This window comes from Populus nigra, chromosome 6 (genome assembly GCF_951802175.1).
Source record: "Populus nigra chromosome 6, ddPopNigr1.1, whole genome shotgun sequence".
Taxonomy (NCBI): domain Eukaryota; kingdom Viridiplantae; phylum Streptophyta; class Magnoliopsida; order Malpighiales; family Salicaceae; genus Populus; species Populus nigra.
The window spans coordinates 1,535,116-1,560,835 of NC_084857.1; the positions used below are offsets into that span (position 1 = coordinate 1,535,116).

Sequence of the window (25,720 nt, forward strand, 5' to 3'; positions counted from 1 at the left end):
AAGCACATCACACAAGGGGCCGCCCAACGTTTATCGTTTTCAGGAGAAAGCTCAAAATTGCCAAATCTCAACATCAACCCCTCGTGGGTTGTTCATAAAGCAAGCAAGCAAGCAACGTTTATCGTTTGCAGGAGAAAGCTACCAAAGGTGACAAGCCCACATTGGGCTACAACGTTGAAAATTAGCAGGCAAATGCAATTTATTTCCTCCATAAATGAAGATTAAGCTCACCAAGTTTCTTTAAGAATGAAGCTCGCCATGCATGTTAATTTATTTCCTTCACACAACCTCTTTTATCATCCGTTCAACATAAGCATTCAAAAAATTGATTCCACTGCTTTCTGTTGAAGTGGACAAAGCAGAACGCTTCATGCAAACATGGATACCCATGCAATTTCACCTACAAGGCATTTTCTGGCACTAGAATTAGCATCATGAGGCCCATATCTTTCATTTCACCATAATCAAGATTGATATTGCAAGCATAAAAAATAGAATAATGCACGTGTACAGGATAACATAACTATTTACATACTGTCATAAACTAGAAACCGTCTCCATGATCAATGCTCCAAGAGCAGCTTCTTTTGGGGAGCACCATAATTCAAAATGCCTCAAGGAAACATACATAAATTATTGGACACTGGTGCAGAGTTTCAAGAGGAGATACTGCTGTTGGATCCTTCCCTAGTAGTGAATAACACAATTAGTTACTATATACAGAACCGTTAAACTTCAAAAAATAAGTAACGTTGCTAGTTTGCAAAGCAATTACCACCCTCCTTTGGAACTTCCATCATTCCCTTTGTTTCCCCAAGAACTTGCTGATGCTTTACCCCATGGATCAGTTTGTTCCCCACTTGCATTAGCTCCTTTTGCCTCCTGTTGATTGACTCCAACTAGATGATTGACCTCCAACAGAAGCACTGGATAGATTCCAGGTCTTGGCATCACCTCCAGTTGCCCCTGCACTTTCCAAACCTGCTCCTTTGTTCCCCCAGCCACTCCCTTGATCATCAGAACCTTTTATGTCCTTGCTTGATTGTTTCCAAGAATTTGTCGATGCTTTACCCCATGGACCGGTTGGTTCTCCACCAGCATTAGTTCCTTCCTTTACCTCCATTGATTGACTCCAGCCAGATGATTGGCCTCCGCCAGAAGCACTAGATTGATTCCAGGGCTTCGCATCACCTCCAGTTGTCCCTGCATCTCCTGAACCAGCTCCTTTGTTCCCCCAGCCATCACCTGGAACACAAGAACCAGATCCTTTGTTCCAGCCACTTCCTAGATCATCAGAAACTTTAATTTCTTTGTTAGAATTCCAGTCCCCACCAGAAGAATTTGATGACTTCCAGCTGTTTCCTTGACCCCAGGCAGCATCAATATTTGCACCAGTTCCCTTGTTCCAACCACCAGCAAGGTCATTACTACAACTATCTTTGGCCATTCTTGACTGGTTCCAGTCTGAATCTTGGCTGCTCCAACCACCAGCTCGATTGCTTGTTCCACCACCACCAGAATTCCAGCTATTATGCTGGCCCTTATTGTCACCTCCTTGGTTCCAACTGCTTCCACCACCATTATTTTTCCATCCTCCACTGCTATTGTTTGCCCCATTCTTCCAGTCAAAGGTACTATCTTCAGCAGAATCGTTGTCACTCCAACCACCATTTTGATCTCTCCTTCCTCTGCCTCTACCACCAAAGCCGCCTCTGTCCCCTCTACCTCTAGAGCCCCCTCGGTCTGAACCACCTCTACCTCCAAATCCACCCCCGTCAGATTTGCCTCTACCTCCATAACCTCCTCTGTCCGAACCATTTCTACCTCCAAAGCCTCCTCTATCGCCTCTACCTCTAAAGCCCCCCCTGTCTGGATCAACCCTGCCACCAACGCCACCTTCTCCAGCCCCCAACACCTGCCCTATTACCATAAGTCTCTGTTTGGCCTTCACCATCACAGGCTACAGATGAATCCTGGTTACCATCACCATATCCAGAGCTCCAACTGCTTTTCTTGCCCCAACCAGATTCTTGGTTTACATCACTAGATCCAGACTTCCAATTACTTTTCTTGGCCCAACTAGAACCTTGGTTTGCATCTTTCGACCCAGAGTTCCAGTTGCTTTTGGTGGCCCAACCAGAATCTTGATTTCCATCAGCATTACTGGATTCAGAGTTCCAAAATGCTCTTCTTGCCCCAAGCAGAGTCGGAATTTCTTCCTGCATCACTTGATCCAGAGTTCCAACCGCTTTTATTACCCCAGCTAGATTCCTGGTTTCCATCTCTCTTGTTACTCCAGCAGTCTTCTCCAGTTCCAGACCTTCTTTTCTTCTCCCAGGATCCTGCTCCAATCGCATCATTACATTTTCCCCAAGAATCCATTTGATTCTTCCCTGTAGCTGCATCACCCCAACTGCTGGTTTGGTTTCCAGTAACGGTCTTTCCTGTCCCAAGCTACTGCAGAATCGATCAAAGAATTTTCAGCTCTGAGGTTTCCTTGACCCCAGTTGTCTCCAGTACCTCTTGAAGAGCCTGCCAGATCTTCATTGGGTAAAGTTGCTTTACCCCATCCGACAGATGCACCACTGGTAGAACCAATGTTAGAAGCAGCTTTGTTCCAAGAATCACCTGCAGCTGCACCCCAAGATGAAGTCTGATTTCCGGTCGCTTGACTTCCCCAAGCACCATCTACACATTCCAAAACATGCAGATTAGCCACTTTGGCACTGGTGATACATTCATCACAAAAATATATTGCTTTGTGTATATGTTTATTGCAAAAGTAGTTGGTGCTTATGAAACACTAAAATGGCATGGCTTGACCGCCAACATGAGGAATAATTCCGTACCTTTGCTTAGTTCATTATCTGCAGAACTTGATGGATTTAAAGGACTGGTTTTGGGTTGATCCTGCAGTAAACAGAAAGCTCAGGAGTTTATAACTTCATTATATACTTCACACCAGAAATTATTGGGAAATAAGTAAGCTGTTGTTTGGGGTGGAGGTAGAGAGAGAGTTCGCTAACTGTGAGGCCCAAGCTAGGCCAAGAAGTCCTGCAAGCATATGCTTACAACATCAGATTATAGAAAAAAGTACAAATAAACAAGAAAAGTAACAAGTAGAAAAAAGAACACCACATAAATAAGTTCATGTACGGAAATGTGAAAGTCAGAGAGATATCGATTGCTTTCCAAATTGAGCAGCATGTGGTCCTGAACCATTGCTTTGTTTGATAATTTAATTCAATAAATTTAGTTCAAACATGAATTCCATAAATTAACACAATTCAGATCTTCCAATCCTGTCCTCAGAGTCATAGGCTTAGCTTCATATTTCCATTTTGCATAGCAATAACAAGCGTACTACTCATACTCGCAAACTGACCAGCCCATAATCAAAACAGCTGGATTCACCACTGATTTTCCCATTCCCATCACCCAAGCATACAGAATCTCTTTTTCACAAATTTCAACAGAATAACAGTTTTCCATCTACATTACAGTACATGCACATTGTAGAGCGAACTTAAATCCCAGCACAAGCTCAGCACATGACAGTGTTTTAATGACCCCCTTCAGCGAGCACTCCTTTATCAGGTGCTACATAGCATGGTAACCAGGAACTTCTTTCGAGATGAACTCCGTTTTCTTACCAAAAACAAGTGCATCTTGGCATTACTTCACTGAACACCATGCCATGATCTATTGAATGACAATGCAGAGCAAACTTCTGCAACCAGGCATCAAGCAAGAACAAAACAAAAGCCAACTAAAGACTACAAACTACATGCAAACCTGAAATAATTAATTGCAACTATGACAATTATAAGCAGCATAACTAGCACTAAATTCAACAGTCATATCTCATTTATAGATTAAGCCCACTAAGAATTATGATGGCAGAACCAATTAATACTTTAAAGTATACATCACCAGCAAGTGCATGAACAGAACTTCAATATTAAAAAGAAAAGCAAAACCTTTCAGTGGAGAGGCCACCAGTGTTCCAGCCATCACCCCCTGTCGATGCCCCAGCACAACCTGTCCAACCTTCAAAACATACAAAGTTAAAAACAACAGTACTCATCTCAGATATCATGTCAAAAAGAGAGAGAGAGAGAGAGAGAGATAAATGTGAGGATACTAAAAGAACAAACTTATTAAGATTGTGCACCACATAAATACCGTGCTACGTATAAATTGATGACACTTTAACAAAAATATCATCAGAAATTGTTTATGTTACGAGAGTAATCAAATTCCCACCTCCAGAACCACCTTCAGTTCCGCTTAGATCAAGCGGTTTGAAAGAACTGGATCCAGGCTCATCACTATCATAGATATAAAAGTACCACTTCAGAGCAACTTCAAAAGGCTATCCAAATCATACTTATGAAACAAGCTGAGACAAATGGGATTAGCTATAAAATATGCACCTTACAGACACGGCAGAGCTCTTTGCACGAACCTCAGAAAGATGCTCACTTTTAATTTCAGGAACATTAACCAAAAAACATTAGAAAGTTGGTAAACTCAAAATCAAACAGAACCAAAAGTAGCTTTTTTGTTATAAACCTGTAAGAACTTTCTGCTGAGAACCAAGCTTCACAGTAACATCAGAATAGCGTATGGCCAAGACCTGACATAGATACCCCTTCAAAGGTCCTACTCGAATTCTCAAGGTTTGACCAATGAAGAACAATCCATCCTTGTCCCCTTCGTTGACTGCAAAGAAATAAACAAAGCCAGTAAGAGAAAATTAGCAATGGTGTCAAAACTGAAAATAGAATTACAAAACTATAAATAGCACAGTTGTAATACATATAGTTACGGTTATTTTCTCTCGCTTGCCATGGTCTTTTAGGCGATAAGGGGGATTTGGGAGATGGGAAATCTTCAAAATCTAAAGAGCCTGATTCTCCATCCTGAAATGAAAGCAAAGAGAACATCATTCAAAGCACCAGAAACAATTCAAGGGAAGAGGATGGCGTAGACAAAATGATGTGATTACTCTTTTCAAAATGTACAACCTTTCCACAGCATGCATCAAAAGAAAGCTTGATTTTCTCACACATTTGAGCTTTTGAACAGAAATAACCACCGTCTTCTGTTTCATTCTGATCATATACAAATATGATGCCTCGGTAGATTTGCTTAACAATTCCTTGTCTATCCTGCAAAGAGCAACTGCATGATAGCCTCTAGCCTAGCATGGCATACTCGCTTCAGATTAACATTTTTTTAAGAAAGAAAAAAAAACAGAAGAAAAATGTGAAATTGGTGCCAAACCTTCAATGGACCTTCCAAAACCTCGACAGTATCATTAACTGATATGGTTTTCTTGTGATGATCTAAAGCAGTAAACTTCATATCAGTGAGCCCATTCTTTAGATCACGGAATGCAACAGTCACCACGTCAGGTTTTTCCAGTCCATGTTTTAGAATCTGGAGAAATGGACAAGTTATATTATAAAGAATACTAATCCTCACATAGAACATTAAAGAGAGTTAAATGCCAACAGCAATGCCGCAAGGCAAGTAAACTAGATTCCATACCTTGTAAGAATCATCTTTCTCCATACCAACAAGAAGACCAAAATCTTTGCGGCTGCAAGCCAATAATACAAATTCATTGTAAATAAATACATATAATCAGATCACAAAAATACACTAATTGGTGTAGAACTTACCCAAAACACACAAGATTGTACAGTTCAAATTTCTGCCCAGATGATAACGAGCTTTCTCCTTTATCACCACCTTTCTCATTTCCAATTACCTGTTTTTTCTTCTGTCCAACATAAATCTGCGCAAGCCATTGCAAATTCTCTGATTCATTATTCTCGGAAGGCTTGAACTTCAACAACTCCTCTTCTGAAGGTATAAAACCCAAGCAGCTTAAAGAATCTATAGATACTCTTTTATATAAATATCCATCCTTGAGCATCAAGCCATCAAGAACCTCAAACATCTTGCCAGTTAAATAGAAATGAACATCCTTGAGTGTCACGCTTATATTGAATAAGAGGCCGGAACTCCCTGTACAAGTCAAATATAATTGCATGTCAGAAGTCATGACATTAGAAGTTAAATAAACTAAGATATCTGGGACATGGAAATTACTCAAGTTCACTTGAGCTGATCAATCTTGAAGCTGGTATGGCAGCTTTCTTCTTTGCAAGTCCACCTCCCTGGGTGGCAAATCGATCAAAAAATGCTTTCCATATAAATCACAAGTATAGCATCAAACTTGCCACCATGTGCATGTTATATTCTGCAAACAATGTCTTCAGAACAGAACACAGGTTTGAAAATATAGATATGTGTATGGGTTAACTGTCGATAGTATCCTTGCAAATTAGAAGCAGGGGAATCACTTTCAAACTACCATATAATCAATTTATGTCTATTTTACCATTGGAACATAATGCAAGAAACCACCATTAACCTTGAAGACCTGAAACAAAACAAACAAAATTCTAAACTATATTATTACAGGCAGAGGATATCAGCTCTGCTATTTAAAAGTCTCCTTACAAATTTTTGTGCCAACGCTTGAAAATCAATTCTTGGAATCAGCTTCACTGTTGCTTTTTTCCGCACATCATTTACAGCCACAATCTACAGAAACAAAATTAATTCAGAGTAAAGACAGATTCAATTTCAGAACAAAGCGAGGAATCAGCTAACTAGCTCATTGGCACTGCACCTGTGCCAGGTCACCCTTATAGTTCCCATTCTTTACACGAGCCCATGTGCCCTCGGTAACTTGATTACAACCTCTCCGGATGGAGATCAGATGAGACACTTCATTTTTAGGAACTGGTGCCACTCTACTAGAATATATGCTGCAAAGCCCTTTACATGCCTAAGATCAGAATTATTAGAACAATATTAGTTTACTGGCAAAAACAATCTAAAAAGGATAAATTCCTCATTGCTTATTCGATGAAAAAAAATGTGCCTTGCCTGAATAATATCAATTTGCTTGTCAGCTTCAATATAAAGAAAACCCTTTACATGGTCAATGGCAAATGCAGATATTATCTGAAGTTTGGTGCCCAGAGATTTCAAGTCAACAAACTTCTGCATGAGGCAAAAAGATGAATGCCTCTCGTGTCCAACCTACAACCAAGAAGTCAGTCAAATAAAACATGTAAAGGCAATGGCAGGAGAATGTTAAGGAATGCAATTCAAAATACAACGGCAAGAACCAAGCTAGTTGCCTATATAATGAACATCCTACCATGCATTTGACTTTCCAGACAGTTGGGTCCTTTGCAGAAGGCTCGAGAAAATTTCTTTCCATGGATCTTTTAGCCTCATCAGCATCTTCAGCATAGCAAAATCTAGGATTGTTCTTGTAACGCTCTTCCATCATCTTATCAAATTCTTGCTCATCCATATCCTCCTCTTTGGGAACAATTGGAACATTTTGGGATATTGGTGGATCATTCTTGACTTTCAACTCTACATCATATTCTTCGTCCATAAAATCTGTTCTCCACAATTAGGAGAAGATTAAAGTTAGTGAAATATGCTTTCCTGATCCAAAGCAATGAAGCAAGGTAACCTGGATGATATTGTATCATTGGAAATGGAAAAGGAACATGGTACAAGTATGACCCCCCAAAAGGCGTTCCATTTAACTCAAAACTCGGACAATATATCGAAACTACTCATTTTGTGCACACAAATCTCAAAATGAACCTCCGCAATGCAAAACAAATCCTAACTGCTTCCATCTTTCCATTGAATTTTCTGTAATATTGATTCCTAAATCCTATCTCTTTAAATTTTCCAGTGGATCTGTGGCAAAATCAAGCAAATCCGTTTAAGTTCCAACAAGTAAATACTCCGGTATCCTCAATGAACATTTTTACTGCACAACAAGCTCAAAAACAACTACACGGACCAATTTGCACAGACAAGTAACTTTTAAAAAACACAGGCACTTTCCATTTTCTGTGAGCAGGTAAAAAGCATCCATACATTTCATATTTTACATAAACACTCTATTTTAACCTTAAAGCAACATCATTTTCATATTAGACCAAAAGGCCCCAAAGCAAAAACCTTGACTGAAAAAAAAACCACTTCACAGGGATAACAAATACCCCAAAATTTCTTTAGAAATTCCTAGACTAAAAAAACATTACAGAAGACCCTAAACCAAACCCTAATGAACCATCGTGCAGCACAAAAACAAGACCAGTAACAAAGAATAAAGGTAAAACACCCCATTACACCATCTCAGAATCGTAACAACAACACGCGTTTCCACTCAAAACCCTAAACCTTACCTGAAAAATCAATACTCAAACAAAGATTACCAAAAATTCAACATGCACCGCCAAAAAAAACACATTAAGCCACCAAGTGCCAGTCTCATTTTCAGTCAAAACCCTAAAATGTCAAACTTTACAAATCAAAATTCAAAAACCTTAAAAACACCACCGCTTTACCAGCTCAAGACCCCAGGAGAGTCGAACATAAAAATAATCCGAAATGAGAATTTTTTTTTAAAACCTTCAATGTCGAAATTAAGATCACTATCATCGCTGTCGTGATCACTATCTTGATCACTAAAATCAGCTGCATCTTCGAAGAACCGAAGAACCGCGCGATTCTTCTTATTTCCACCACCAGTCTTATCGTCATCACCACCACTGCCACGTTTCCGTTCTCCTCCGCCGGAGGCGACGGCCTTACCCTTCCCATTCGACGACATTTTGCCGTGACAATGTCAAGGAGTCAAGGTTTTGTCTTTATTTTTTTGTTTTAAGAAAAACAAATACAGAGAAAAAGATTTGCATAGAAGAAAGAAAAACAGAGACTGTTTGGGTTCTGTGTACAACGTACAAGCGCGTTTGGTGTGTGAGAGTCACTGAGCTCTGGCAGTTATAATTGTTGGAGGGAATATTTATTGATTTACACTAGTGACCTTGCTTTCAGGGATGGTATTCTTTTTTTTAACCTTTTTGCATGGGCAAAATAGGAATAAAAATGAGTGACCGTTTAGCTAGAAGCCTCGATGTCTTAAAATTTGAAACAGGTCTCTTCATGGCTGATGGGCTTCATCACAAGAGTTTGTTTTTGTGTAGAAAGAGTGATTTTAAAAGTTTATGAATTTTTTTAATTAATTTTTTTATAATTTTAAATTATTTTGATATACTAAAATTAAAAATTAATTTAAAAAATAAAAAAATTAATATATAGTTTAAACAATCATAAAATCTATAATCTTAAAATTTGATACATGGTTGGTTCAAGTTATAAATTTAATAGATTAATTTTTTAAAAAATAATGTTATTTTATAAAAAAAATCAGTTGTTAATGTTTTTCACTTGGAAGAATTGAATTGTAAGTTAACTTAAATTTTTAACCGGTCAATTAAATTAATTAATTAATTAATTTTTTTTAAAAAATAAATCAATTGAAGCAACCAATCAACACATTAAGTTTGTCTGCATTTTAAAACTATAATAACAGAAATTTTGATATCATTTCTAAGTCTTGATGGATAGATAGATGAACGAATTTCTAAGTCTTTCGTGGGTATTTTTTTTATGGAGATATTTTAGAGTGTAGTTATGATTATTTTTTGAAATTTTTTTATTTAAAAATATATTAAAATAATATTTTTATTTTTAAAAAATTATTTTTGATATTAATACATTAAAATAATATGAAAATACTAAAAAAAATATTATTTTTTAAAAAACAAATTAAAAACATTTTTAAAATATATAAAAAAATGAACGACACGAGTTAACCTCGGCACTGCAATTTATGTCAATTGCCAGCTCTCCTTCTTGCACATCTGGAAAAAATCGTTTGTTTCGGTACTCGATGGAACACAAGGAAAGTGGATTTCTCACCTTTAAGAGAACTTTTGGGCCTGTAAATGCAGCAAGCATAACTCATTCGTTTGCCCATTTTAATTTTTTTTATTATTGCTATTAGTTGTTGTGCTCTTGATCAATCTGTGCACAAAAAAATAATAAGAAAAAAAAAACGAGTATTAAAAATCCATTTTGATTGAGAGTGTATTTAATATTGTGGTAGCTATTGTGGTTGTGGTTTGAAAAAAATTATTTTATAAAAAGTACTTTTAGTTGAGGTTGGTTTGAAAAAATAGGTGTTTGGTTAAAACTATGGTTGAAATTGAAATTGAAGAAAAAATAGTTTAATATGTTTGGTTAAAAATGCTTTTGAAAATAAGGTTATAAAATAATTTTTAAAAATATATATTAATATTGATGGTTTTAAATTTAAATATTGTAGAATTAATTACTCTTATTATATCATGAAATAAATAATACTTTATATAAAATATTTTTTATTATTTCATTAAACTATTTATAATTCCATTATGTACAAAATTCATCCGATAAAAACTATAGTTTTCATAAATTTTGAGCGTGTAATAAAATTAGATAAAATATTATCAGATATAAAATTAATATTACAGTGCGAGTGAATTTAATTTATTCTATACTGGTTTTTTAGGAAAAAAATATTGTTTACATCACAATGCAAAATAAATTAAATTCACTTTAAACTAGTTTTTTTCTAAATGTTAATAAAATTAACACTAAAAAAAACCTATGTGAACAGTGCAAATGAATTGTTCATTATTTTTTATGTGAACAATGCAATTCTCTTGCACTGTTCACTGAACAGTGTACAAATATACACTGTACATATGAATTGCATTGTTCACTAAACAGTGCAATTAATATTGCACAGTGCATGAAAAGCAGGATTTCCTTACTTTTTATTAACAGTGTTTCGAACGCAAAAATTATGTGGGACCCATGCACAGCAAATTAATATTTTTTTTACCAAACAGCTGCAAACTACATTTTAATTAAAATGCAACCGCAGCCGTGTAAACAAACATCCTCTAACAAGACAAGTTTGAATATCTTGGATTGATAGAATGGTGGGATATTCTCCTTGTATTGTAAGTTTATTATTATAGTGTAAAATATTTTTTAAAATTGATTTTATTTGAAAATATATTAAAATATTTATTTTTTTATTTTATTTATATTAACACGTAAAAGTTATAATTTTATATCCAGAAATAAACAATATTGAATTAAAAAAAAGGAAGATAAGAAAATGATACCCTCAACAAAATTTAAAACTATCATTACCCTGTCCAATAAGGATGTCAATTTAAGAAAGATAAGAAGATGATACCGACTTGATCAGATTCAAACCGAATAAGTGAATACTTATATTATTTAATTGATAATAAATAAAGTATGAATATTATCGGAACCTAATTAAACCTAGTTCCAAATATATTTTTATATTATATAGATATATTTATAAAAAATTTAGATTTTTTTTAAGTACAATATAACATATACATATATTTTGATATTGACATAAAACACATACATGTATAATTGTAAGACCCATATCAACCAGACCCAATTGATCAGAGACTCAGACCGATTGAAGTTAAAGAAAAAAATTAATAGAAAAAATAAATTGGCTAAGTTGATTAAGAGCCTGAGTTGACTCATTAACCCGGTTAAATTTAGTTCAATTCTCCGAAGGATTAAACAGCCAAACAGATCATTAGCTCATGGTAAGGTAGAGAGATTTTATACAGCTTTTACAATTTTAAAAATACACTTCTAGTTACAGAAAATTAAAATCTAAAACACAATTACACGTGAAATCCAATGTTATTTAGCTAGCCAATCTATTCTTATCAGTTGAGAAAAAACATTAACTACCACAATACCGAGAGCACTAATGCATCACCACATATCCATTGATCAGATCAGGCTTCCACCGATCGAAATCAAATAAAGTCAGATGTAAACCCGACTCGTTGTGGCAAGATAGAGTTCAGTGACGAGCTCACCACCCCAAATGGTAGTTTTACCATTATTATTATTATTATTATTGTTAATACACACACATAGTATAAACTTTATAAAACAAACAGTAATTAGCCAAACAAACAAGCATCACGGTAACTTGGTCCCTTCAGATAAAAAGCAGCTGTAAAAGGATGATATAGTTTGCATATGCACTCATTCGGTTTCGATTAAGTTAAAAATGGAAGCCAGCCAAAAAATCATATCTGGATGAAACTATTAACCCGGCCGTACCTTTAACAATTGCGTCATCCTACACAAGACTTGACAGATTGAAAATTAAAGACAGACCATCCATCCTACATCACAGATTGTTCAAACTGATTACGTAAAATACAGCATGGATCTACAAGTTTGATAACACTGACCACAAGCAAACAATTAGTAGCGCTCAAAAGATGACGGGTGTCCACCTCTGCTGGGGCGGTCATAAGGTCCTGGCCTGTTTCTGTAGCTGCTCCTATCATGGCGTTGAGGCCCTCCACTTCCATACCTATCATTGCCCCCTCGTGGACCAACATCCCTATCATAGCCTTTGTCTTTGCCATAACCATTTTGTGCATAGCGATCTGACCCACCATACCTATCCCCAGAAAATCGATCTCCATTTGGTGGGTACCTGCATGGTTTACGAATTAAGAACCACACTGTTTATGAAAAGAAAAAGGCATAACTAGTTCATCATGCTACATAAGGTACTGGATAAATGAATTCATCCATGGATGTCCCTAGAATACAAAAAGGGTAAAGCCTCGCAATCGAATTCCAACATGCATATTTAGAAGCAAACGACAAAATTAAATATTAGGGGTGGCAGAATGATAAAAGCAAGCAATTACTACAATACTAAGGATAAAGACACGAAGCATGCAATACCATTCTAGCATTTTCAAATCTCAAAACTTAAGGTACCTGTCGCTAGCATAACGATCACGGCCCCCATACTTGTTGTCTCTACTGTCAAAACGATCCTTATCACCATAGCGTCCCCCATCATAGCGGTCATCTATGTATCGATCACGATCTCCTCCAAAACGATCCCCACGGTCTCCAGCCCCTCCAAACCTAGAACGCGAAGAGATTAAACCTCCACCACCACCTCGACCACCAGCTGAAGGGCAATCTCTAGCCCAATGCCCTGAACGCCCACACTTGAAGCACTCATCTTGTCCAGCAGGTCTGTCTCCTCCCCCATAGCCTCCCCTGCTTCCAGTTGAGTAGCCTCCCCTGTAGCCATGGTCTGAATCATCTCCTCCTATTTTAGGCTGGGCCTTGTTCACTGAGATTACACGGTCACCAAAGTCCCGTCCATGCATCTCCCTGATAGCATCGTCCATGGCTCGACGATCCGCAAATGTAATAAATCCAAATCCACGTGGACGGCCTGTATCTCTTTCCAACATCACCTGCAGAAACACCAAATAGGAAAACATGATACGGCAGGCAATTATATGAATGTAAGAAAATCAGCAGTAGCTGAAGTGCAATAATCATACTATGCAAAGGATGATGCAGCAACACTTTTTATCTGATGCATATTGAACATGAAGGGCTAGAATGTATATATAACGCTATACAGTGAATTCACTTTATCATTTTAGCAGTGTCAGGAAAACCTGAAGCTGTGCATACTTGAAGCAGGAGATGATGAAAGATCAATCAATTCAGGTGAAACATGCTGGAGAAAACCAGCTGATGCGATTCGATTTTTACATGAAGAGAATAAGAAGATGCTATATGCTGTCTCATGCTATTTAGGAGATACTATTTCTCTTAAAACAATTATCAGACTCGAGGGAGCTTTTAGATTGGACTGTACCAACACAATACATTACTCCCTTTATTTCGCTATGTTGGTCCATTTTCCTTTCAGAACAATGATCAAGGAACAGCATTGAATACACTTCATATGTACTCATTTTTATTCTTAAATCTTGACATTCGACTATCAACTATGGACAAATTTTGCGACAACAAAAGGAAGTGAATTTGGGCCAACAAAACAGGTCAGGGAGTAACAATAATGGGTGACAAATATCACTCCAACTTAAAACTACAGAACACAAAAATAACTTCAGCGCACCATCAGTAAACAGACCTGCAGTACTGATGCAAAAGCACACAAGTTAAAGTACATGACTGAGTGATTGGTTTTAGAATGTGCTATCAAATGTGATATCATCTTCTCTCAACAAAAAGGGAAAGGTGGGATCAAAAAACAAACAGCACAAGATTGATTTGCATGAAAAAATAATCAGGAAGAAGATGATTGATAGTCAGGTAGATAACTTACTTTCACTTTGTTATATGGAATAGTAAAGGATCCCAAATGTTTGATTTTGCAAAGAGTTCTTAAGGAAAACAGAAGAATCTTCAAAACAGTAACTGATATCTAGCAAGTAGACCTCTGACCACTATGTTCCACAGAATCCAAGATAGGGGTTCCATAATAACCATCGCATACCTTCCATAAACTTGAATGGATCAATCTTCATCAAACATCCCACTAAAGATGGTTATCCCTGCAAGCATTCTACTGAATACGATCGTTTTCCAGCCTAGGTCATCAAATCTCACTAAAAAAAAATCCCAAAATATAATTTAAACATCATATCAGTCTAATGGCTCTCATAAAACCAAATTATCCACCATGAAACATCTCAAACTAATCAATCCTTCACCAATACAGAATGGACATGACCATTTCCATCATTCTGGATCCTTCTTCAGTAGCTCATCATTCCGTTGGCAAGCTGACAAAAGAATCAACTCAACCATGCAACCAAGAAACAACATTTTTTTGTCAATGCATCTGCCACGCAATGAATGGACAAACAGCAGGACGTGTTAAACTTGATTCAACTAGTCAATTATGCAGTCGTGGATTTGTCCAAGTCCACTCTGGTGAAACCTTATAAACCAGAGAACTAGGACTACTGTCAGGTGCTTTAATGTTGAAAACTTTCAGTGCTTGTGCTAGCAGGTGGCCTATGTCCATTCCTTCCATTGGAGTTACAAAGCGGATAAAGCGCGGTGAAAACGAGGAGAGAGAGACAGAGAGAGAGGAAACAACTCCAGCAGCTAAAAACTACATATATTCAATGTGCAGGTCTGAAAAGATCCACATATAAGCATTTCCAGTTTCCAAGAATAGACAGCTCTGCTACTAACTGTTAAAGGCAGATTTTAGATTAACAAAACAGTCACTGGCAAGCTACAAGGCACCCAATTCTGTATTGCCAAGAAGGCACTGAATCTGTCCTCTTCCATGCAGAATGCAGTTCCGATACATCAAAGCAATAAATACAATTTAGGACTCCCGAGGCTTCCAACAGACACAAGTAAATGCAAGGGATTTACAAACAAACAAAGCCCACGAACAGGGTGACCTACATATGCTGGAATGCAGGATGCAGTGTGCGATTTAATCAATGTTAACGAGCCATATCCATGGTCTGTAAAATTATCCTGAACACTGAATGGATAAGTCCACCAACAGCAATCTTGTTATCGGTAATAAGCAAGAAGCTGAATGCAGTTCAAAGATGAGGAGTAAATGCAAGGATGAAAAGCTGGAACCTCAACTCGAACAGCACTAGCATGGTAAAAGGATCCATTTCCATGCAGAAAGAGACAGCTTTAACTGCTTCACATGAGTTGCAGCATCAAGAATGATGATGCATCAGAACTAGGTTTTTATACTTGGGAAAACCATGAATGTATCCCACCCAAATTACATATCAAAGTCAAAATTCGTGCATGCGCACCATAACAAAGAGGTCAAAACATAAGGGATGCAGCATTTCTGATTATCAGTGGAGGAAAAGTCAAGTCAAGAACGGCAAAGAGACACGATGACATAGAAGTCCTAACAGAAATTTCCCGAATGCTATACCATAGAGTGATAATCAAACAGCACTAGGTAACCATCGAGAATCTCAGAGAATGAAAGCATGACATAAAAGCCCATTAACAAACATCCAAGAAAGAACCGCATAGACAAGTGTCCAGCTTGAAAAATCTTCTCCCAAAACCTTTTTGATGTTCTGGTCCAACTAGCATGGGAAACACCAACTGAAAGAGAATTTACGTGATCCTTGATAAAATAAAGCTCTTTGAGTAAATGAAATTTCAGCTAGACTCCCCAGTACATCATCCATGAATCCAGATATACTGTAACTGTCAAAGCCAATCAATCACTTAACCAGAAAGACCACAATCATGTTCATTCCCACCTTTTCCAACAACATATCTTCCTCAAAAAACAACTCTTTACCCCGATAGCCATTTTTTAAAAAAACCAGGTGTATTAACTTCAAAATTTCACATATCCAGAAACCACTGCTACATCCTTGCTTGCAAAACTAAAATAAGGATCCGACCAAACTAATCTAATCCATCAAACAAACGTCGCTGTGCTTCAGCAACCACTCTGGTGGAAAAAAATCTCTAAACACACCGCATCTCAAAAGATCATAAATCAGCAAACCAAGAACAACAAAGGGAAAGAATTAATAAGATAGAACTATAAAGATAATTCAGAGAAATTATAATTATTATCCTCTGAATCAACGAGAACAGAAACAGAAACTTGAATAAATAATTAAAAAAACACAGAGAGGCAAACACAGTTTATTTTTCTTAAGTTTTTTATTTATTTAATTAAAATGACCTATAAAATTTCAAATTTTCACAATTTATTTCCCCTCGTTTTCTCACCAGCCAAACAGAATCTCTTAAGAAAAGAAAAAACAGTACCGTACCTGACTCTCAACGATTTTTCCAAAGCGATCAAACGCATTCTCGAGCTGCCGTTCAGTGATGTCCCATGACAAACCTCCGACAAATATCCGGTTCTCTTCCTTTCCGGCCATTTCTCTCTCTATATCATATAAAAACTGCGCAAAAAGATCCCCCTTTTGGCAAGAAATTGAACAGGCGAAAGAGAGAAACAAGAAAATAAGAAATAAGAGAAGGAAAGAGAAGAAATTTGTTACCTTTTTTTGTGCCTCACCGAGCCCGTGTGGAAACCCTAAAAAAAATCTATGATTTTATTTTATTTTTTTTCTGAGAGAGACTTTATCAAGTATCTTCCTAAAGATGGACCCTGGACCGTGGGCTTATATTAAATTTACGGCGGGCCTGTACTCATGGCCCACATAATAATAAAAGCATATTAGATGTAAATTAAAAAAAAAACAGATTTTATTTAAATTCATACTATCTTTATAAACACGATAATTTCTCCTTTTTCATGTTTTGTACATGGAATTTGAATTTAAAATAATAAATTATTTTAGTTCTAATTTAAATTATTCATCACTAAAGTAAATTCAATAAGTTTATTTTTTCCATTGATTCTCGAATTTGAAATTTAAACTTAACATCTCATCTCATCATGTAATTTATTTATCTAGAACGTATAAAATTACTTTTGTGGGACTCTGTCTTTATTATTATTGTTTAGAAAATGTATTTTCATCTAAATTGTTATAAGTTAATCTAAATATATTTCTCCTTTTTTTCTATTATAAAAAAAAATAATGTCATGATTGACGGTTTTTTCTTACAGGAATCTGACAAAAAAAGATGATGGTGAATGGAACAAAGTTGATGTCTGTTCAAACCCTCATGTGTTCCTACACTTGAACTACTTGTTTTTTTTGTTAGTACGAGAATTATTTTTTATAAGCCTTTTCTTTTCTATATTTTTTATGTTTAAAATAATTTTTATTTAAAAATATATTAAAATTAATTTTTTTTAAAAAAATTAAAATTATTTTTAATATTAACACATCAAAATAATCTGAAAATATATATAAAAAAATTTATTTTAAATAAAAAAAAATTAAATTTAAAAAAAATATGGTTTATATAGCGTTTCTAAACACACTATTAATATGAAACAGGCAGTTAAATTTTTTGTTCATAATTTTCCTCGAAGAAAATTTCTGTAACATAGGTCAACTTGAGATAAGATGCATCTGATTCGGGTATGTGAAATAGATTTGTAATTACAACATGGCACATGGTCTGAATTGCAATGAGAGATTATGATTTTCCATTTGATGAAATAGTGAGAATAATAGAATTACACATTAACAACGTTAAATAATTGCATCTCAAGAGATACATAATTTACACGACTGTACAGGAAATGAACATGTATCAACCAGTGGTTGCAATGAAATTTGTAAGAATTAGGAAGGTGGTGTAGATTATTCAGGAAGAAGGGGCAGCCTGGTCACACTAGTGCCACCGCTTCCAGTTAATGATTCCAAGCTTGTCACTGCCTGTGAAGTTGAACTAGATTTTGGAGGTCTACATGTTGTTTTCTTGTTTGTCCTCATGGGAAGAATCTGCAACCTAGGGTTAACTTCAGTGCCTGAATTTTCTGCTGTCAACTGATAGCTTTCCACGAGCTCTAGCTGCCGAGCAATTATTTCAGAGCGTCTAGGAAGAAGCTCCACTGGCTCTCCGCCAGGGATGACAATATACTCAATTGCCAGGCGAACCTCCTGTAAGAGAGCAGGAGAGGAGTTCATACAAGAATGCAACACCTGAATGCTTGGATTTTACGAAACAAAATGAGAAGACAGAAAGCAAAATGCTCAAAGGAATTGCACCTCTAAGGCATCAATCTCTTCCAAGGTAGGTTTCCTTTTCGGTGCATCATCTTCAATTTCTATGTCAAAAGAACTTTTGAGTGGCTGTTGTAATGAAGAGCCAAGAGATTCCATTCCAAGAATCATACGAAGTGCCTTCACCATTTGTGCCATGGTATTTGACTGCAAAACCATGATAACGTTAAATATACACCATCCGTTAATATAGGAAGAATACAGTATTCTTGCAATATTTTTTCAATGGGTAAAATTTTAATCGCAAGTCGTAACCTTCTATGGATCATTTCTGATCCTAAAGTAAAGCTGGCGTGCAAGTAAATATATCATCGTTAATGGGGGCTCGTTCCAAGTTCCAACATAAACAGTGAAAGTTGTTAAGATATCATGTTGTGACAAGTATAACTACTTCAAAATTGAATGAGAACAAACGATGAGCAATACCTTGATAACAAATACAGGTAAATGGTGGTATTTAGCAACACCACGGATCCATGGGTTCTGCTTCATTTCTGAACTGGATGCTAGTATTGCATCTGCTGCTCCAATGTCATCAGTCACATCTATCTCATTCTCTATCCCCATTACTTTTGCCACTTGTAGTAGATCAGAATCAACAATCTAAGCACAACGAAATACAACAGAATGATTGTCAATGCCATCTTTCAATTTTGATATTACCAGGAAGTTTGTCACTCTTGGAAATATTCTTTTGGAATCTGATAAAAGATTAAAACTACCTGCCCCGAATTTTTTTGACTCCCTAGAAGCAACTTCGAAAAAATCACAAAGCTAAAGAAACTTCAGGAAGGAAACTTTGACTAGTTTACCTTGCAAGTGTACACGCTTACTGGTGAATTCCTCTTGCGCTCAGTTCCACCAGATTTCCATGTTTTGGATTGTTTTGGACGATAATCTTCATCTTCCTCATCAGACTCTACTTCATCACATCTTTCTTTATCACTAATTATCACCTCAGTTTCTTCTACGTAGTTCTCTTGAAGTATTGAAATGGACTTGAGAGAATCATCACTTTCTTCTATAAGGTTCTCTTGAAGTATTGGAATTAACTTAAGAGAATCATCACCCTCAGTATCTACGTGTCGGATTTCAAACAGAGGAGATTTTCCTATTACAGAAAAGAAGTTACGCGCGGGTACAACATTGTGTAATAAGAGCTTCCCAATTTAAAATATGACATACCAGCCAATATAGCATCTACCGTTGCATCTAATCTGTGATGAACACGACACTCTGTTCTAGTTATCATCTCAACAGCACATGTAAATGTTGGAGGCCCTTTCCTCTCAAGAATTGTCTTCTGCACTTTCCTTTTCCTTGCTTCCTCATCCCCAAGAGTTACACTCTGCACACAAATGAAAGAACATCGGATTAATCAGAAACTTTTATGCAAAGGGATCCCCTATGTATGTGACACCATACAAAGTGGAACCAAGTAAAAATTATGTTGATGGCACAGTCAACAGACAGCACAATCTTGGTAGAAGTATAAGCACATCAACATGAGATTGTATAATTAAATAAAAAAAGGTCTAATCATGCCTCTATGCCTCCAACAAGAATCTGCAAAGAAGGATTCTTTATTATGTTGTCTATGGTCATTCCATGGGCTGTTCCAACCAGCTGAACTCCACGTTGAGCAATAGTGCTGGCAGCTAAGGCTTCAAGCTCTGTTCCAATCTCATCAATTATGATGGTCTCAGGCATATGATTTTCAACTGCTTCAATCATAATCTGCATGGAAGTTCATGAAGCGATGGTATAAAATAAGTGAAGCTTCTAGTGATTTGTGCAATATCACAGCAATGAGGCTTTTTGATGCTCACATTATGCTGCATATTAACATTTGGAACTTGCATCCTCCTTGCACGACCTATTCCTGCATGAGGAACATCCCCATCACCCCCAATTTCATTTGATGTATCTACAATTACAACACGTTTCCGCTGGTCATCTGCCAACATTCTGGCTATTTCTCTGTGCACGCCAGAAAAAAGAACAAAAGAAAGCAGGCATTAACACAGGGTTATATGAAAATATTTGAATTCTCATCACCTCAAAATATTTGAATTCTCAATCTCTCAAATTTATCCTAAGAGTTTCTATAAACTTGAATGACTAGACTATCTCCATTTATTCTCTTTTTTCCAGTTTTCCCACTACAGATTTTTTAGCATAACATATGGGAATCCAAGTTCATGATAGATAGAACATTTAATGTTAAAGGAAACAAAAATAAAAATGACAAGTGAAACGTGATAAATTATCATAACTAGTATAAAGAATTCTCAATATTACATGGTTTTTAATGGAAGCGTTATACAAGAACTATACACATGCATGTGTTCAATAGTACCAATCTAGCATCCATGAAATAATATTCCAAAATGAAATTCATCTCAGCATCTCAATTCTACAAACATGAAAACACCAATACCTGATTAAGGTTGTTTTACCCACTCCTGGACGACCTATGACCAAGATAGAACTCCCCCCCTCAACCAAGTCACGGATAATTTCAGCACTTCCACATACAGCACGACCAACCCGACAAGTAAGGCCAATAATTTGCATTTTACGGTTTCGAATGGCACTTATACGATGCAAAGAACTATCAATACCCGAACGGTTGTCATCAGAAAAATCACCAACCTAATCACAAACAACAACTAACTTCAGACAAGAGTTTTACTACAATCTCCTCCCAACAAACATCCTAACGCTAACACCATATTTCATGTAGATGAATCAATAACCAGCATATCCAATCACACAAATGTCACTATTGAGATTCCTCGACAGAAAGGCATTGTTGGATCACTTTCATTCTACACAAGCTTAACTAAAAAATACAGTTTTGGATTTGCACTACAAAAAGTGCATACACATGCGCACAGTGTCACTGATTAGCTATAATACAAACAGAGAAGCTTCATATATAAAAATGCTAAAAGGGTGTCAAACCTCACAACCAGGTAATGTTTAATTATATATTCACACAAATAATGCAATCATAGGATAGAAATAAAAAAATAAGTCTGGCAAATCAAGCAATGTCACGATAAAAAAAGTAAACAAATCATTTGCTTAGATAATCTTCCATGTAAAACAAACAAACTAATAAAGACACCAATAAATAAACTTACGTATAAATTTAATCAAATCAAAACCTTGTAAAACAAACGATTAAATTCCTTCTTAAATATCACCTTTGATATGGCATGCTTTAAATCCTCGTGCCTCACTGGCTGCTCACAAATGACAAAATCCCCAGATGGAAATCTGGCAATAGGCTTCCTTCCCAAATCCATTACCACTTCAATCAACTCACAAATCTCTCTGTGCCCAGATAACTCACTCTTCATTCTCAACGGCAACAATTCAAGAAACAAATCCAACTCGCTATTACTATTCACTGAACTCGAAGTAGAAGCGGAATTCTCCAAATCTATCACCGACCCATTTCCTGTCCTGTACCGATCCCCCGGTCTCCGTATCTCCGGAGCCCGTACAACCGACGGCGTGGGTGACTTTGAGGAGGCAATTCGACGCTGCACACCACGTGTTTGACGAAATGATGAAGTGATTGTTGAGAGGTAAGTGAGTGTTGTTGATAGTGGGATTTGCCGAGCTGAATAACATGAGCTTTGTAGATCAATGAGTAAAAAACGCGAATTCATTGATCTCATTTTCTTTCAAGGTTTCTGTTATTGTTATGAGTCGTCTCTTGTTTTTCTGTTCTGTGTTTTCTGATTTTCGCTTTTTTTGAAGCGGAGCAGAATGGAGAGGGGGAGATTTGTAATGGAGGAAGATTCGAAGGGATCTCCTCTTGGATTGGAGAAGAGAGTGGAGTCCACAAACAAAAGTAGAAAGACACTACAGGACAAACAACTAACGACCGCTCGTGTAAGAGAAATGAGGGGACACGTGGTGGCTGCGGACCACATGTTCTGGCAGAGAGGAAGTTGGTTTCGTGTTGTGTTTGGAGACTGGGCTCCGTTGAATGGAACTCTCAAGGTGAGGCCCTTCTTCAAGCCATCTTACTTTTTATAATCGGTTACCTTGTTATGCTTATATATATTTTAAATTAACTAGTATTTTATTAGCTTATTTAATTGTACTTTTAAGATATAAAATGATTAATAATTATTTCGTAGTAAAAATATTATTAAAAATATTCTTATTTATATAAAGTAATTTTTTATTTCTTAAACTCATGTGATATATATACTTTTTCCTTGTGAAAGTGATTTTTTTATCCAAAAAACTATAAAAAAAATTATTAGAATGAAATATATGTGATAAAATCAAATGTATAAAAATATTGAAATATAATTACATAAAAATACTAGAATACTTGTTGTGTGATTAAAGAATACCAAGAAAAACTATTATTTTCATGAAATAATAAACTCTACGGAAAAGTAGATGTGTTTTTTGTTTACAAGCAAGGGTCATCATACTTTGTTTCAAAATCAAATCCATTTTTTTGAAATAGTTTTTGTTCACATTAGTGTGTTTGGTATTTTAGTTTATGATATTTTTTTAAAGTATTTTTTGTTTAAAAATATATTAAGATAATATTTTTTTATTTTTAATACTAACATATTAAAATATAAAAAAATTAAATTGATTTATTTTCAAATAAAACATAAAAAAAAAATAAAAGTTAACAAATATATAAACACTCACTGTAATATATATTAATCAGTATCAAACATGCATTTGATTTGAATATATAAAGCCTTACATGAAGTATTTTAATCGTTGTGTTTAAAAATAAAAAGGATTTAAATGCGAGTGTTGAAAGACTTTTCTTTCCTTTTTATTCAAACGGCAATCTTCAAAGCGGACAAAGGAAAACACGAGGGAAGGAAGGACAAGAGGAATTTTCCGTCTGCTTGAAGCATAATTCCTTTTCAGCCAATGAGAATTCTTGAGTGTGGTGACTGGCTGGTTAGAAAATTCTTGAGTTCGTGTTTGAAAGTCTCACTGCCATACTAATATCATAAAAGCGACATAAAATAACTTTTTTTAGTTGTTTATAATTTTTTCCCACAGCCTTTCCAGCAACTTCCTGTGATTGCAATACCACCCGTTGTATACATTTTTAACCCTATATTTACAAATATAATAACCACTTTAAATTTATATGGTTATTAATTTTAGAGTTTGTGGGATTAGTTAAGATACACGCAACCTAACTCGAACACCTAAGTTAATCAAAAAATATAAAAAAGGGAAAACTTTAAATTATATACCAGCAAAAATCTATTATATATTATCTTCTTATGATTTCAAGGCAAAAAAAAAATATAGAAACAATAAAACTAGAGAGGACATGCCATTTTGTACTTGTGTTTTAAAAAGAGATAAATTTATTATAAAAATAAATTTATTTTATATCCATGTTTCATTAACCAATTATGTTTTTTTTATTTGGACATGTTTTTTTTTTTAAATACTAATCAAACATTTACTTATAAAACAATGTATTATATTTCATTTAATTTGAGTTAGTTTTTTAAGTCACGAGTCGAATTTTCATTATCATCACATGATGATTCTTGTATTTTATTTAAGATTGGTCTTTTTTTTTTTTGCGTTTTAAAAGCGTATTTGAAAATTTTTAATTTTTTTTGTTTTAAATTAATATTTTTTTATATTTTTAGATTATTTTAATGTGCTGATGTTAAAAATAATTTTTTTAAAATAAAAATATTATTTTAATATATTTTAAAATATAAAATATTTTAAAAAATAATCATTAAAAAACATGAACCGGTTATGAACATGGACCGGTTTTCAAAAGAGGGCAAGTAAAAGACACTGACAGGGAAGAAGATGGCCCCAGCCCACAGGAAATGCTAAAAAAATTAAAACAAACAAGCATGGACGCCCATGCCCACCCTCTTCAGTATCTGGGCCTCAAGCCCTCAACCGACAAAGTTGGGCCGCCTCGAGAGTTTTAGGCCTTCCCAACCTGACCATCAATAGCTCAAGAGTTAATTGTAAATTAGACCTATAGTTCGTAAAAATAATTTAATTATTCCATAGGATAAGAGAAATGAAGTACTAATCCTTTCGATTTAGCCTCCATATTTTACTGTTTTCCAAAAGATGCATTCTTTTTCTAGTAAAAAAATCCCAATTATGAATAAATTTTAAGTTGCAAAGACAATTGAATGAAGTGAAACTTGCAAGGACTTCAAGGTAACTACATGTAGGATCTTAATTAAAGTAACTATAGTAAATTTAAAGGTTAAAAGTAAATTTTAATTAGATTCCTCGAGTTAGATTAGATTAATATTAAAAAATATTGAGATTTTTATTTTCTTGTTTATCCATTAACAAGAAAATGTAAATATCTTTTCTTAAATTGATTCTGGTACTCTATCAAGTCATTAAATTCATAAAAATAATTGTATTTAATCATATCGTGTAAAAAATATTACTTCACAGAAAAAGAGTTAAAAAAAATCCAATTTAAATATATCACGTGAAAAAACATTGAAGCAACTTATATATAAGAACAAAAAAAAAGTTTATTTAGAGAGTAAACTATTATTAATTAGGTTCGTTTTTATTTTTATTTCTATCAGAAATCAATTAATTATGATTTTTCCAGTGGACAAATAAGATAGTCAGAAAATTTTAAATTTAAATTATTTTTTTATATTTTGATCATTTTGATTTGTTAATGTTAAAAATATATTTTAAAAATAAAATAAAATATTATTTTAATATATTTTTAAATAAAACATATTTTTTAAAAAATATTCTTTATTCTTCAATGGCAAACCAAGTTTTGAAATAATTTTCCAACTTAAAACCCGATTATGGATGAGCAAGTTGATACAAGATAATTTAAAATAATTTTGTTTCAATATTATTTTTTAAAAATTTCAAATAACCTTATTTTGAAAAGCTCACATTAGAGTTGGAAAGAATTAATGTAACCACAAGATAATTTTCCAGGTTAATCAAATCATATCAAATTAATTTCTATCCAATTTAATTTAAAACTTAACCTCAATCAAAGATTGTATTAATAAATAATCACGTGTTAACCCATCAAATAAAATCAAACAAAAATTAATAACACAACACAGCATCAGTGGCCTCATTTGCGCTGAATATAGAATATTGCTTACTCCAAATTCTACTGT

The 25,720-nt window shown here is 35.0% G+C and overlaps 3 protein-coding genes across 4 annotated transcripts; all 3 read right to left on the bottom strand.

The window, feature by feature from the left end:
• Positions 1-508: 508 nt before the first annotated feature.
• Positions 509-8,880, bottom strand: LOC133697713 (protein RNA-directed DNA methylation 3). Its single transcript, XM_062120459.1, is given in 23 exon segments — positions 509-882; positions 884-1,897; positions 1,899-2,186; positions 2,188-2,446; positions 2,448-2,688; positions 2,850-2,910; positions 3,027-3,054; positions 3,981-4,050; positions 4,267-4,402; positions 4,442-4,491; positions 4,576-4,725; positions 4,811-4,925; positions 4,962-5,174; positions 5,290-5,445; positions 5,557-5,608; positions 5,691-5,980; positions 5,982-6,039; positions 6,124-6,191; positions 6,538-6,621; positions 6,710-6,868; positions 6,970-7,125; positions 7,247-7,497; positions 8,530-8,880. Coding segments are annotated over 23 exon segments (4,212 nt in total). The 5' UTR covers positions 8,732-8,880; the 3' UTR covers positions 509-771.
• Positions 8,881-11,997: 3,117 nt separating this feature from the next.
• LOC133696544 (glycine-rich RNA-binding protein RZ1C-like) lies at positions 11,998-16,989 on the bottom strand. 2 transcript variants are annotated; one of them, XM_062118760.1, is made up of 4 exons: positions 16,905-16,989; positions 16,671-16,805; positions 12,816-13,313; positions 11,998-12,522 (listed from the first exon to the last, which is right to left on the bottom strand). In XM_062118760.1, the coding sequence occupies exons 2-4, from the start codon at positions 16,779-16,781 to the stop codon at positions 12,289-12,291; spliced, it is 843 nt and encodes a 280-aa protein (XP_061974744.1). In that variant the 5' UTR covers positions 16,782-16,805; positions 16,905-16,989; the 3' UTR covers positions 11,998-12,288. The 2 variants fall into 2 exon arrangements, with proteins under 2 accessions (XP_061974744.1, XP_061974745.1); XM_062118761.1 differs by lacking the exons at positions 16,671-16,805; positions 16,905-16,989 and adding an exon at positions 14,201-16,356.
• A 952-nt stretch (positions 16,990-17,941) lies between these two features.
• LOC133697855 (protein SEEDLING PLASTID DEVELOPMENT 1) lies at positions 17,942-22,387 on the bottom strand. The gene is made up of 9 exons (XM_062120666.1): positions 21,761-22,387; positions 20,989-21,203; positions 20,378-20,528; positions 20,094-20,285; positions 19,734-19,896; positions 19,361-19,659; positions 18,975-19,151; positions 18,534-18,695; positions 17,942-18,425 (listed from the first exon to the last, which is right to left on the bottom strand). Exons 1-9 carry the CDS (start codon positions 22,238-22,240, stop codon positions 18,126-18,128), a joined length of 2,139 nt encoding a protein of 712 aa, XP_061976650.1. The 5' UTR covers positions 22,241-22,387; the 3' UTR covers positions 17,942-18,125.
• Positions 22,388-25,720: the final 3,333 nt, after the last annotated feature.

Bases quoted from the DNA above. Each gene is read 5' to 3' on its own strand.
- LOC133697855 (XM_062120666.1), bottom strand. From the start codon at position 22,240: ATGAGATCAATGAATTCGCGTTTTTTACTCATTGATCTACAAAGCTCA. The intron at 20,286-20,377 runs GTGAGCATCAAA...ACTTCCATGCAG, and splicing joins ATGTTAATATGCAGCATAAT to ATTATGATTGAAGCAGTTGA. The intron at 19,897-20,093 runs GCATGATTAGAC...ATTTGTGTGCAG, and splicing joins TTCTTGTTGGAGGCATAGAG to AGTGTAACTCTTGGGGATGA.
- LOC133696544 (XM_062118760.1), bottom strand. From the start codon at position 16,781: ATGGCCGGAAAGGAAGAGAACCGGATATTTGTCGGAGGTTTGTCATGG. The intron at 13,314-16,670 runs GTACGGTACTGT...GTGTTTCTGCAG, and splicing joins GAAAAATCGTTGAGAGTCAG to GTGATGTTGGAAAGAGATAC. The intron at 12,523-12,815 runs CTTAAGTTTTGA...CCATGCAGGTAC, and splicing joins GTTATGCTAGCGACAGGTAC to CCACCAAATGGAGATCGATT.